We start from the raw sequence: 13,302 nt of genomic DNA, 5'->3' as shown, positions 1-13,302 counted from the left end.
TGCTATAAAGGGCCCATCAGTGGATGTTTTACCCCAGTTTCTTTTTCTAAACCTTACAGTTTAGGAGAACAGAATTAAAACCCTGGCCAGTGAACACTATTTCTCTCTCAAAGATCTGTGTGTCAGAAAGAATAAAAGACGCTATTGGTTTCTCTGTGTGCGCTTGCATTTGTGGGATTGCGACTGCATCTGTATGCATGGAGTTGATGATCCAAACCAGGGTTCTGTGGGGAGGCAGTGTGTGGAGGATAGAATCCTCGTCAGCCACATATTAGTGGACCTGTCACTTAGTAAACTGTGACTTAAACTCATTTCCATTTGAAGTTAGGAAGTGTACTACTAAGTGAACTACTAAGTGCATTAGAGTCACTCGCAATTTAGGTCTACTTTATCTCTTGGGCAAGGGTGGAGAGGAGGTGGGAAAAAGGTTGCGCAGGGAGCAATTAAACAGCAATTTGCAATCAAAATTACTCTCAAAGCCATTCTCTAAATTCAAATAATCTTGTCGCCTGACATACGAGAGAAGAAGAGAGTTTGATTGTCTGTCGTATGGTTTTCCAATATATTTGGCAGTATTAGGTATGAAATGTTGTACAAAAGGTTTTATTAAAATTGTGTTTCCTGTTTATTTTATCTTCCTGTGATCACACACGATAACATATTGTAGCAACCCTTGATCAGGAAAGCTACGAGACGTTGTCTTGCTTATTGTGTCATTTATTATGGGACAATACACAGGCTACTGTTGGCCGTAGACTACGCCAAAACAACAATGAACACCATGAAAACTCTCAACATGCTTCACACTCTGCTCCCGGCCATAGCCTAACTCTCCACCCCGCAGCAACAGCAACAACAACATCCCACCTGACTCGCTCTGCCAATCACTGCCTCATAGGTAGCCACGATGATTGACAGGCCCCACAGCCACACAGCTCATGAGACCTTCACTAACCCAGTAATTGCGATAACTAATCTTCAACAACTTCTTCCTGGAAACAATAACACTTCTAACATAACAAGTTAACATTACATTTCACTCAGTAAGTTACAATATGACGCATGTCACTTAATAAGGACGTCAAATGTGTTGTTCTGAAAATGAGTAATCCACCAATCAGGAAGATCCAAGTGTAGAATAGACATTAAGAGACATTATCATGGCCAGCATGCTTGAACATATTTTTTACCTTTGTTCTTGTTATTTCAGACTTTTCTTGTTTGAAATGCAGCAAACGCTCGCATGCCTTTTGATGTCGTTGAGAGCCTGCTGGGCATTCTTCCTGAAGCACTTCCCTCTTTAATAGGGATTGATTTTCAAAGATGTGGATAATTGTCAGATACAGCAGGTCATCGACTCCTGCTGCAGGTTATCCCCTGCAGGCTTGACCTTCACCCAACTTTGGCATTGAGGTTTACCTCATGTAATGCACCCTAACCTGTTTCCGTCACCTACGGTCCATGCATTGTAGCTACAGGCGTCACCACAGGGAGCTTCCAGCTCCAGACTAAAACAAATAGAAATACTCCTGTGAGAGCAGGTCTGTAATTGTTTCACAGTCTGCATACTGTATTCCCCTGTCACATGTTCTGCGCCATCTATGTTGACAGTTTATTCATTGTGTTTGTGAATGCATGTCAGTGCTCATATGTATCCTCAGGTGGTGAGAGACTGAAAAAGTGCAGTGAGAGATTTGAGTGGTTTTGTGCATTTGAAAGAGATAAAAATACCCTTTAGCCCCATGTCAATAAAGCCTTTGCCAACCTTATCCCTGCAACAGGTAAGCATCTAGATCACATACTTTTTAATAGAACAAAGTGCTTTTGTGTTACATCACATTACTTAAAGTGTCATCCTCACTGATTGCTTCTTCCACTCTTCTTCTTCTTTTTCAAGTCCACTTCCTGCTTCATCCTCGGGCAAAGCTGTTGTGCCCAGCACCTTGGCTGACATCGACTCTATTAGTCGTTCCTAAGAGTTAGTAACTGGAAGGGAGATTTGTGTGGTGTAGCTGCCCCGAAAATGGCTGTGGAAATGACATGGTTTACGGGGGCACTGACCGTCCTGATTGAAGGAAGGAGAGTCCTCCTCTGGCTCAGCTTTTCTGTTCTTTGGCACAGCCACTTAAGTGTTCACTCCATCCAGAATGATCAAAGATATAAAACATTAATAGTAATTTGTCAAAAGTTTTCGGTATTACATAAGGAATAATAGGTACAACAGAGAGTAGATTCTTGAGATTTCATGGAGATAACTAATTATATTCATTGTGCGCAGACGGTGCTAAATAGCAATAAAGAGAGACTGTTAAGATGTTATTTAATGTTTTACTATCATCAGTGCTTCTTGACGATAGATTTGAGGTTCTAACTGCCTTAATTAAAAAGTAGGAAAAAAATGACACTGTCAGGATCTACTTTCAGTTACTCAGCTACATTTAGGTGAATTAGATTGCATACATGAGAATGCCCATCTCCCCAACTGCAGTGGAAACCTTCATCAAATTAGAATTGAAGTGATTATCCAGGGCAGAGCAAAAGGACACAATCGATAGTTCTTTGTTCGAGGCTAAAATGAAGAATGAGCATTCAGCAGGGATCTCTCTCTCTCTTTCTCTCTCTCTCTATCTCTCTCTATCTATCTATCTCTATTGCTCCCTTCCTCACCCTCTCTCACACACACACACACACACACACACACATAGAGGTATGCACACACACACACACACACACCTACACTCACACGCCTCTTTGAATTGCATGTTCTATTCCAACATCCTTGACCGTTTCAGTATTAGGCTTGCACGGTGAAGCCTCAAACCTTCTGTCTTAGTTTTTCCCTCCTTTCTTTGGAAAAAAAACCTCAAAGGAGAGGCACTTCCTTAGATAATTGCAATTAGTAGTTTTGGCTGGATGTTGCAGTGTTGGCCCTGGCCCAGCTCTCTGTGTTGGGGTAAGAGGGAGTGGGAGTGGGCCTGTTGGGCATGTTCCAGCCTCCACAAAGCCCTTTGCCCCTTTGCTTCACATGGGCTCTGCGAAGCCTCACATTAGCTGCTGGGCCTAAGCAGAACTAGAGAAAGTAAACTACATAATAAAAACCGAGAAAAGGGACTTGCTTTCTCCTAGTCAGGTACCGCAATTATACTGTAATTGGGAGAGAAAAAAAATGAAATGGAAAGTGCGGAACCTTTGTCCTACTTCTTGAAAGCCTGCTACTTTATGGACACGCAGCAAATTACATGTTAAGGCTTTGTTATTCAATGACTTTTAGTGTGATTTTAGTTTCAGCCCATACAATGACATCTAATTGTACGAGAACAAAAATATCACGCTAAGAACATTCACGAAATAGGTCCAGTGTATTGAAAAAAATTTCTTACATGAACGGAGAGTTTTACTTGCACCTTCAATGGTAAGTATTCTGTCAGTCAGAAACTATGAATTAAACCAAAGTGGGATGCAGCTGGAGTCCATTTAAGTAAAAGGAAAAAAAAACTGAATTGTAAACAATAGCGGCCAGCCTTTTCTTTATTGGAAGTGTTTTATAGAAACTATAAAGCATTCATTTCAAATGTAATGTGCAAAGACAAGGAGAAATTTGCAAATATATCACAGCATAGTAGAGGTTCTTGGAAATGGTCAGTATAGTTTACTGTAATGTAAAACAGTAAGTCAATGCAGGGAACTTGAATTACACTGGAATTGTCCTTTTACATTATGCTGCATATGTTATTAAAACCTTCTGCAACCAGCCATTCAGATTTATGTGGAGCACAGACTCTCAATTGCATGCTGTTTTTCTATCTCTTTGACACACACACACTTTAAACACATGCACACAACGCTTCACATAAAGGACCGCAATCCATCAATGTGCTCATTGCTGTCATGAGTAAAGAGACAGAGCTCTAAGCAAGAGTCCTCTAACACAAATTTGATTTACCTCAATTTGCCTCAAACAGTGACATGTGAGCTCTTGAAGTGCTAATATAGACTGGCACCTTTTGCTGCCAACAGGCATGTGTCTGTTTAGCTCAGTTTCAAAGCCCGGGCTCATGCTGCAATCTGATTTACTTAAGGATTAGGTTAGGTTATTGGATATAGAGTTTTAAGTTGTGAAAATGAACTGCGAAATGCAGTGATACTGTGGAGAAATATGATGCTTCACATGGGAATACAGAAGACTATGTATGTGTGTGTTTCTGTCGGTAAAAAATTGATAGAGATGTAGTTGTGGTTTCATATTTGATACAGCACCTCTAGTATTTTTCACCTAAAGAGTCCCTATTAGCCAAACTAATATGTATGCTATATGTATGGTATACAGCATACAGATACCAGATCACAACATTTTCAAATGCCATCAATCATATATAATTAGTTTCCAAAAAAATGAAGACAAATTCACAGACATTTTCTAAGATATCAGTGCCACTCAGCCTGACGTACTATTAAAAAAAATACCATTAAAAGCTGTCTTGAATAAAGGAGTCGGGTTGGAAACATGTCATCAAGAAACAGTACTTTGATAGGACAGACATAAATCAAAGTAACAGTCGTTTCATACATAAAAAACATCTGGCACCTTAGTTATACAATAAAGCATAAAGCACCTCTTTGCACCACCAGGCCTAAAAACCATTTAGGCTTGCTAGTCATGGGAATGTCAACCTAATGAGTTAGGCTTTCTGTTTGCATATTGTGTGAACCTGGCCATTTAAGATCTGAATGAATCCAATTACCTCGCGACATCTGAGCGCTTTATTCCAACCTGTGCCTACTATGTCACAAACATTCTTGGCATGTATATCCTCTGCAGCAATGTGCTAAAAAAAATTCAGGACTGTATTAACTGTAGTCTATAAAACTTGAGTTCCTACGCATTATAAGTTGGACTGACACAACATCTATGTCATCAAACATGTCACCTACTCATATGCAAAGGTATTTCTACCAACTGTGCAGCACAACAATGAAATTTCCACCTGTATCGATGTATATGTATGTATAAGTATGATATGATACTGGCTATTTCCTGCAAGTATAGACAAGATGAGTGTTTGAGCAGATTCCTTTGGTACATTGTTTCCAACAGCAATGTCATTATAAGACAAATGTTTAAATTACCAATTATGCACGCTTCAATACAAAACTCATATATTATCCACATGCCCATTGTATTTATATGCAGTGGGCATGTGGATATCTACATAAGTCTTTTTAGCACAAAATCGAATCTCTCCTCTGAGGGAATTTCAAACTAAAAAGTCTGACTGTGGAAGATGACCACTTGATTTGTCTAACTGAGGCTACCTTGAACTAAACTTAAGAATGCATTTTTGGAAAGGATGTGGACTTGTCTCCATCACTAAGATTAGAAGTGCATTAGGGGACTGTATCTCTCCAGCCAGTACGGACAGAGGGAACAAGTGAAACAACCAAAACGTGTGTTTCATTGTACATAGAGTCGAGGAATGTGAACCAATGCTGTTCAGTTGGGAGTCTGAGAGCCAGAGTGGGAACGAGAGAACTTTTCTGTGCTCATGACCTTCAAGTAAAAAGCACTCAGTTATAAGTGTTGTGTCCCTTTTTTTGTTCATTCTATTCAGGTGGCCAACCTGGCTTGCTCCATTTCCAACAACGAGGAGGGTGTGAAGTTGGTTCGAATGGCTGCCACCCAAATTGACAGCCTATGTCCACAGGTAAGGACTGAAAAAAACACACACTTTCATTCCCAATAAAAAGCACTCTTTACACAAGCACTAGTCAAAATGTGTTGGTAATTATAAACTCTTCTGAACTCGTTTGAAAGGGGTATCTTTAAAGAGTTTTTTAGAAATTGGAAGGGCTAGAAATTACAGGGAAATAACTATCGTTGGCAGAATGGGAGACAGAGCTATGAGTAATGTGTAGGTGGACCTCGTAGTACAGTTTCTCAGGCTGCAAGCAATGGAGGAGGTTGAAATCAATCCATTGTTTCCAAGGTTAACGGTAGGTCTTATTCACACAGGACCCAACATAGTAATTGAGAAGAAAGATGGAGAAGGCAGGCTGACTTTGAGAGGCATGACCTAATGTGCAGGCCCAACTATGCACACATGCTGAGAGCCGCTTAGAAAACTTTGGGAGAAACCGTCTCCTGATACCTCTTGGCAATGTTCAACACAGACAGATTAAAAAACATAGCAGACACTGACTTTGTGGCTGGGGAAGGAGGAACAAAGAGGGGGTGGAACAAAGAGAAATATTTCCATCTGTTCCGGGTAGAGTGAACCCTGGTACTTTATCTTTACACAAGCACACAGTCTCACACACACACACACACACACACACACACACACACACACACACACACACACACACACACACACACACACACACACACTCACACACTCTCTCTCACTGTCCTGATCATAGTGCCTGGTTTCCTACATCAGATTTGTTTATCTAAAGCTATTTCTTAAAAGCAAGAAGTGATAAATAACAGGGAAGGAAGCAAAACATGATACTTCTTGTTAAAGTACACATGCCAGCTGCCATAGTGATATGATTAATACTGCCTGTCATAAGAATCAATTGATAGAAAGAGTCTCAGCAGAATATTTGCGAAAAGAAGAAAAAAAAAGATTATGAGGACGTAAGTTGACTTTTAAAATCCCGTGACATGTAGATCTTGTTTGGCCTGATGCCAAAGCTTCTATCTTACATAGATCAGATTCCTAAAACCAAGATACTTTTTAGAAAAGGTAACTGCTCTCTTCAAGTTTTAATAGATCCATGTTTTTTTTGGGGCAGCACAGATTAGTGTTTTTTTCTCATAAAAAGGCCAAACACCAATTAATTCCTACAAAAAGCACTGTTTCAAGAGCCAAAGCCTGGTATAACTCCTTCCTTTGTATCTATCAATATCTTCATTAGGATGAACATGAGCCATGTAGCTTTTTTAATTATTCCAAGATGCACAGACATGCTTGTGTAAATACTCACTCGAGCCCCAAAGTGAAAGCTGAACATATAACCCAAAATATGTGCTTTTACTGCTATTTGATGAACCAAAAATGTAAAAAGTGCTGAGCTGAGTTTTGAAATAATCTAGGAGGACAGAATGAGGTTGAGAACAACAGACACAGGAGGATAACCAGAACATTTATAGAGACTGACTAATGCATAATTACCATTGGTTTTGATGTTTTCATGGAAATGTGTTGGCAATAATCAGAACCAGATTTATTGGCCCGTTAGGAGTACGTATACCAGTTTTTTGTTTGCTCTCAATGTACATGCACATAAATTGAAATATAGGACAACTAAACTAAACAAGAGTAAAAACAGTCAGACCATTTCTGTAAAATGTAAACAATAATACCGGTCTGAAAGAAAAGAAAGAAAGACAGCCTTATCCGTTAACATTGTACAATGTGTGTTGTTCTTAACGTACCTTGTGTAACAACGTTGGCCCCTCCTCCATGGCAGGTTATCAACGCCGCTCTCACTCTGGCTGCCCGTCCCCAAAGCAAGGTGGCCCAGGACAACATGGACGTTTTCAAGGATCAGTGGGAGAAGCAGGTGCGCATCCTTACCGAGGCCGTGGATGACATCACCTCTGTGGATGACTTCCTTTCTGTGTCAGGTATGAGGCAATACAGCACAGATTCTTAAATGATTAGGTAATTAAAGAAAACCATCCACTAGTTCCTAATTGCCATTCACTCACACAATCATACCCCTCCCTTCTCAAGTCTGTCAGAGAACTACGGTGGCCCTGAGGTGTGCTGTAGGTTTCTTTAGGAATGTATTGCACAAGGAGCTACTTTTATCAGTACTCAGTTCATAGTATTTTAAAAACAATTCAATTCAGAAAAAGATTAGAAGTTATTTATTATTTAGATATATCTAAATATTGAGCACCAACAGTTTTGTTTAAAACAGCAAAGTCACTCTATAAAGTAATTAGTATATCACTGGAAACAAATCTAAATGGTCAACTAAATGAATACCATTCCTGAGTGAAGTTTATGATTGATTATAATCAATGATGAAAAACACAGACAATATCAGCCAGCCCAACTATCCAGACGGACCACTTCTGTTTTAGCTTTTGGCCGATCTTGCGTGCTGAGCTTGTGTACACATAGCAGCGGTAGATGAGAGCGGTCGATTGAATTAGGTCTCACTTTCAGTCACATGCTATTGCTTGAACAGATGTAATGGCTTTTTACTTGCAAATATTGTATTGCAGTAACAGTAACAAGCGTAGGTGCCGTCAACTCGAGTATTCTTCACGTCAGAGAAAAGCAGTGGAAATGCTCGCTTCAGCGTGATAAGAAATTACGCCGAAGCCTTCAAAAGTACTAATAAAAAGCACCAGTAATGTCGGAGTTTATCAATAATCCAATCTTTTAATCATTTAATACAGAGTTTAGGTACCCATCCTTACCATAAATGCTCTAAAGCCAGTGCTTGTGAGGGGTTTTCCATTCTGGGTTGCTGTAGAAACATGTCGGTGCAAGATGGTGGAGTCCATGGAAGAAGACCCACTCCCTAGTAGAGATGAATTGCTTTTTCTAAGCTAAAAAAAACAGAACGCTTCTTAGTTTCAGGTCATTATACATTCATGAAACATAGTTATGCATATTCTATTCCATTTCTGCCAATTATTCCCCCTAAATGTTACACACTGTTCCTTCAAACATGACTGGCCATATACAAAGAACAAAAAAATGTGGTCCCTCTAATTCCATTTACTGTCATTCTTGTTTGCCTTTTCCAAGAGAACCACATCCTTGAGGATGTCAACAAATGCGTAATTGCTCTGCAAGAGGGCGACGTGGACACTCTTGACCGAACTGCTGGAGCCATCCGGGGCCGAGCTGCTCGCGTGGTCCACATCATTAACGCTGAGATGGAAAACTACGAACCTGGGGTCTACACAGAGCGTGTGCTGGAGTCCATCAAGCTCCTGTCTGAGACTGGTTAGTGCGCCGTACGCAAAGCTGTGGTGGCACAAGAAGTCACAGTTTTATGTATTACATTGAATTGTGAAGATGAATTCAGTATCCTTCACCTTTCTACTGTGCTTGCATCAAACATTCTGCGACAAACCGTTTGGCTACTTTCATGAGCACAACACACACACACACACACACACGCTAGCACTTACTTAGCTTCCCACTCTGTTCAGTGACTTACAAACACACTGTAATTGCCTGGATGCCCAGGGTACCACAGTTTTGATCAGTGTCTTGGCTTCAACACCAACCTTGGAAACCACCTGTTCACTCCTCAGCCTACGATACATTTTGTTTCCGTTATTTTTTTCTCTTTCTTTGTGCGCATTCCAGGAGATCTGAATTTATCTCTGTGGCAGGTCCGACTCAGAGAGAATACATGTCTGAGTCCCACCTAAAGGGAAGATTGGACCAACATGTGCCTGAATACTTTTCACAATATATGAGGTGTTAGGATGCAGTGGATGCATTTTTGAAGTTGTGTTTAGTGCCGTGAAATCTACTTAGTATATACTAGATTGGGCATCTATCTGAATATATATATATATATATATATATATATATATATATATATATATATATATAGCTGGGGAGTTTTACAAGTTCAAGTATAAGACATTTGTAGGCCATAGGAGTGAAGGGCCCACCAAAGTGGATGAGAAGTAATTTATGCGTCGTTATCCTTTCAGAATATTAAGTTGCCAGCCACATTAAAGGTTCCCTGTAGAGATTTTGACCTCAAGAAGCACTATGCAGCCGTTTGGACTATGAGTGGATCCCCTTTTTTATTGTATCGTTAAACCTACGCCAGCAGGTGTCACGATACACATTCTTACTAATGGCGTCACACCATCCCAGTGTTTTACCACTGACAGTATACTATGTGCCAAGACAGGAGAGCAAAAGTTTAAAGCTAGTGAACATCGATGTCAACAATGTAAGCTCTAAAGTATAAACTCAACACATTTCTTAAATGTAAAGATACACACAAAGCATTTTGCTGAGTAACACTGAATGTCAACTTTTCTTTCTTTACATTGAAAATATAACGGGTATCAGGCCTGTTACATATCAAGTCACTTCCTGTACTATTGTGTTGCTAAACAAAGCCAAATATTTGTAAATATAGTTTGTAACCCTATGCGAGGTTGTAAAGCTTCCACCTTGATCGCTGGCATTTAATAAGTGGGAGGAGGGGTGAGCTTTTTTCAATGTTGGAGTGGGACACTATCGCTAATTCCTGTAAGTAGTACACACCAGTGCAGACCAGATATATAACAAAAACGTCTCAGTGGAAGAGTTTTGTATGTTGCAGCGGTTCAGAGATTGAGAAGTCAGTATTTCTTGTCATAAATGCATTTTCTTTGAGGTATTATGTTAGAAAAGAAGAAGAAAGCATCCAGTGTTTTAGTTTTGCTTGCAAGATGCTTGCAAGCAAAAATGCACCACCGTGAAAGGTGGACAAACAAAAAACACAGGATGAAAGGAAAGACATAATTTAGAAATTACCTTTCCACAAAAAGGAAACCACAATACCTCTTTTACAAAAGCCCCCCTCTACGTCCTCGTCCATCCAGCCCTCCCCCGGTTTCTATCTTTACCATTAGAGCCAATTTAGCGAGGCGGTATATCTATTGTTTTGCTCATTACTTTCATCTGCCAGGACAGATTCCACCCCCCCCCCAACGCCTCCTTCGCTAGCTGTTCAGTCGCAAACAGCATTAGGTGTGTCGTGTGTCAGCCAGTCTTCTGGCGCTCAACCATAATGGACTGCAGACAGTGCTAGTTATTCTTTCATCTTTATTTGGATCCCCATTAGCCTCCACAGAGAGGTCGCCAGTCTGGTTATATGGTGTCTTAAGCACATTCTGTTCTATTATTGCATAATGTAGTTTAATTGATTGCGGTAATTAATTGATGAAGTATAGTGGCAATATCTCTTGGACACTTAAGGTCAGCTTCATATGACCATAACCCTATCACACACAAAGACTTTATAATTGTGCTGCTGTTCTTTTCAACCTCCATGGAGGATGGAGCTTGTGTGTCGTCAGCAGGACCCCAGAAGCCTCATGTTGGTATTACTGAGAACAACGAATGAAGAACTGTTGTTGATGTGGCATCATACCGAATGCCTACTGTTTTTCTTAATCATTATAATGTAAATATAATGGGCAGAATGAGAGGCATACTACATTAATGCTTCACATGAAGCGAGATGAGACAGACGGTTCATTACTTAGACCCTGGATTCACAATATCTCGAGCGAACAAAATGCAACTACACTTAGACAAAGGCCAGAGTATCACTTAGCTGAAGCATTTCTATTGTATGAGACTCTGTTCTTTTAGATCACTATTTGAGAAATTCTGAGCTTTTTTCTTTTTGTGATGGTTGTTTTTAAAGAATACGGTATAATATAATGTATTATTGAGTTGTCTATATGGATTAGTTCAACCATCTATACACGGTTATGTACTGTACTTATGGACTGAAAACTTCAAGAACTGCACTGTATATATATATTGTATATCAGGCACGTGCACAGATAGACCCCTAGTGGTGCTCAAGCACCTGCCCTTTTGCCCTGGATAAGAAAAGTGCCCCTTCTGCTGGAGCCCAACTTTTTCTTCATTCATCAGTATTTAAGAATAAAAATGACTCTCTCTGTCATCAATTCCCCCCAAATGTGTTTTGATATCTGACGGGGCATTTATTTGAGTTCTTGTGAGAATTTCGCCCCGACATGCTCCGCGGTGCTCACAAGGCCCCGCCGCGCCCCTCTCTCCTCCTCCTCCTCCTCCTCCTCCTCCTGCTCCTCCACTTAGTGCTCATGCAGTGCTGAGCGCCAGACGGGTGCAGCTTCAGGTTCTGCTCTGACCCGCAGCATCAGACAAACAGGTAACGACGGTGTTTGTGCAATCCCCCGACGTTGTTTGGTGATAAATTAACCATAACATTAGCGCCGCTGAAAACATGACGTCGCTAATGGTCCGACGTTTCCTAAAAAAAATAAACAAACAAAAAACTCCGTGACATGGCATCTATTGCTTCTGTCCATGCGGGGATAGGGATCCTCTCCTGTTGCTCTCTTGAAGGTATGTTCCTTTTTTCCCTGTGAAAGGGTTTTTACTATATTTATTTGGGGAGTTTTTCCTGATCCGAAGTGAGGCCCCAGGACAGGGATGTGGGCAGGTAGAAAATCCACGGCCTGCCACTGTACAGTTACAACCGGCCCTTTGAGGGCGACCATGATGCTGATGTGGCCCGGGGTGAAAATGAGTTTGACACCCCTGCTTTAATTTATCCAGAGCAGAGTTTTGCTAAGTTTTAAGTTAGAATATTTTTTTTATTGCATTTGGTTATACAATTTGGCCTTGTTTTGTCTGTTTTTGCCTGTTATTCATTTATTTATTCAATTTGATAATTTGAGTTGGTTTGTTAACAAAAATAAATATATAAGTTGAAAATGTCCTACTATGTTTTTTATTTATTATTATAATTTTTAATTTCTTAAATAATTTTGGTGATGGGTGCCCTTTTTTTTGGTTTGAGCACGTGCCTGTTGTACATATTGTTCCAATTTCTAATTGACGACATTATGACACATTTACCACTGATACCTGAAACCAGGCACAGCCAATGCTGCAGCTATAGACTTGCGGTTTCAGTCCGATCTTTACTTCTTTGTCGACAAGAAAACTAATAGTTGCAACTGTTTAGACGTGCAGATGTCAACATGCCGATGTAGCTTCAGCAAATGTACTCCTTGAGCCACCTGCAGACAATGAGTGTTACAGCTACAGTATTTGTGTTGTAATAGTGGCTGCTTGGATAGGTGTTTGTTAACTGGAGCAGCCTATCAACTCATACTGGGACATACAGAGTTCACAATGTTCTCAGTGCCAGTGCCAGATTTGATATGTCCAAAAGAAAAACACATCACCTTCTGTACAGTTGCAAGTCTAAAAAAACTACTATGTTCTCCTATATATGGGGCAGGTTGTCATTTGTGCAACTTTTGCAAACCGAAAATCTTAAAACTTAGATGCTGCTCCATTCTACAAAACTGCAGTTGAACTGCAGCCCAAAGCAGGAAAGTCATTCTAAAATTGACGAGACGATGTATACATGAACAAGCATTAGATTTTACGATGGTGTCCTGTCTGACTTCACCTTAAGGTAAGGGCTGACATGCTACAGTCCATACCGATGCATGAAATAGGCAAGTTTCACTGGCTGCATGGCTTAGGTAGGACTCCTGTTTTACGTAAACTTTAACGAGGCCTAGTG

At 40.3% G+C, this 13,302-nt stretch overlaps 1 protein-coding gene across 4 annotated transcripts in view; it reads left to right on the top strand.

The window, feature by feature from the left end:
* The window catches only part of ctnna2 (catenin (cadherin-associated protein), alpha 2), a gene marked incomplete at its 5' end in the record, with an annotated part of 275,443 nt that overhangs the window by 236,161 nt on the left and 25,980 nt on the right, over positions 1-13,302 (top strand). For all 4 annotated transcript variants that reach the window (XM_079220174.1, XM_079220175.1, XM_079220173.1 and 1 more), the window contains 3 exons: positions 5,610-5,702; positions 7,474-7,630; positions 8,772-8,972. In XM_079220174.1, the coding sequence (XP_079076300.1) occupies positions 5,610-5,702; positions 7,474-7,630; positions 8,772-8,972 (451 nt within the window). The remainder of the gene's footprint in view (positions 1-5,609; positions 5,703-7,473; positions 7,631-8,771; positions 8,973-13,302) is intronic.

Source organism: Taurulus bubalis (genome assembly GCF_910589615.1).
Source record: "Taurulus bubalis genome assembly, chromosome: 6".
Lineage (NCBI taxonomy): Eukaryota > Metazoa > Chordata > Actinopteri > Perciformes > Cottidae > Taurulus > Taurulus bubalis.
This window is presented reverse-complemented; position numbering and strand designations above follow the sequence as displayed.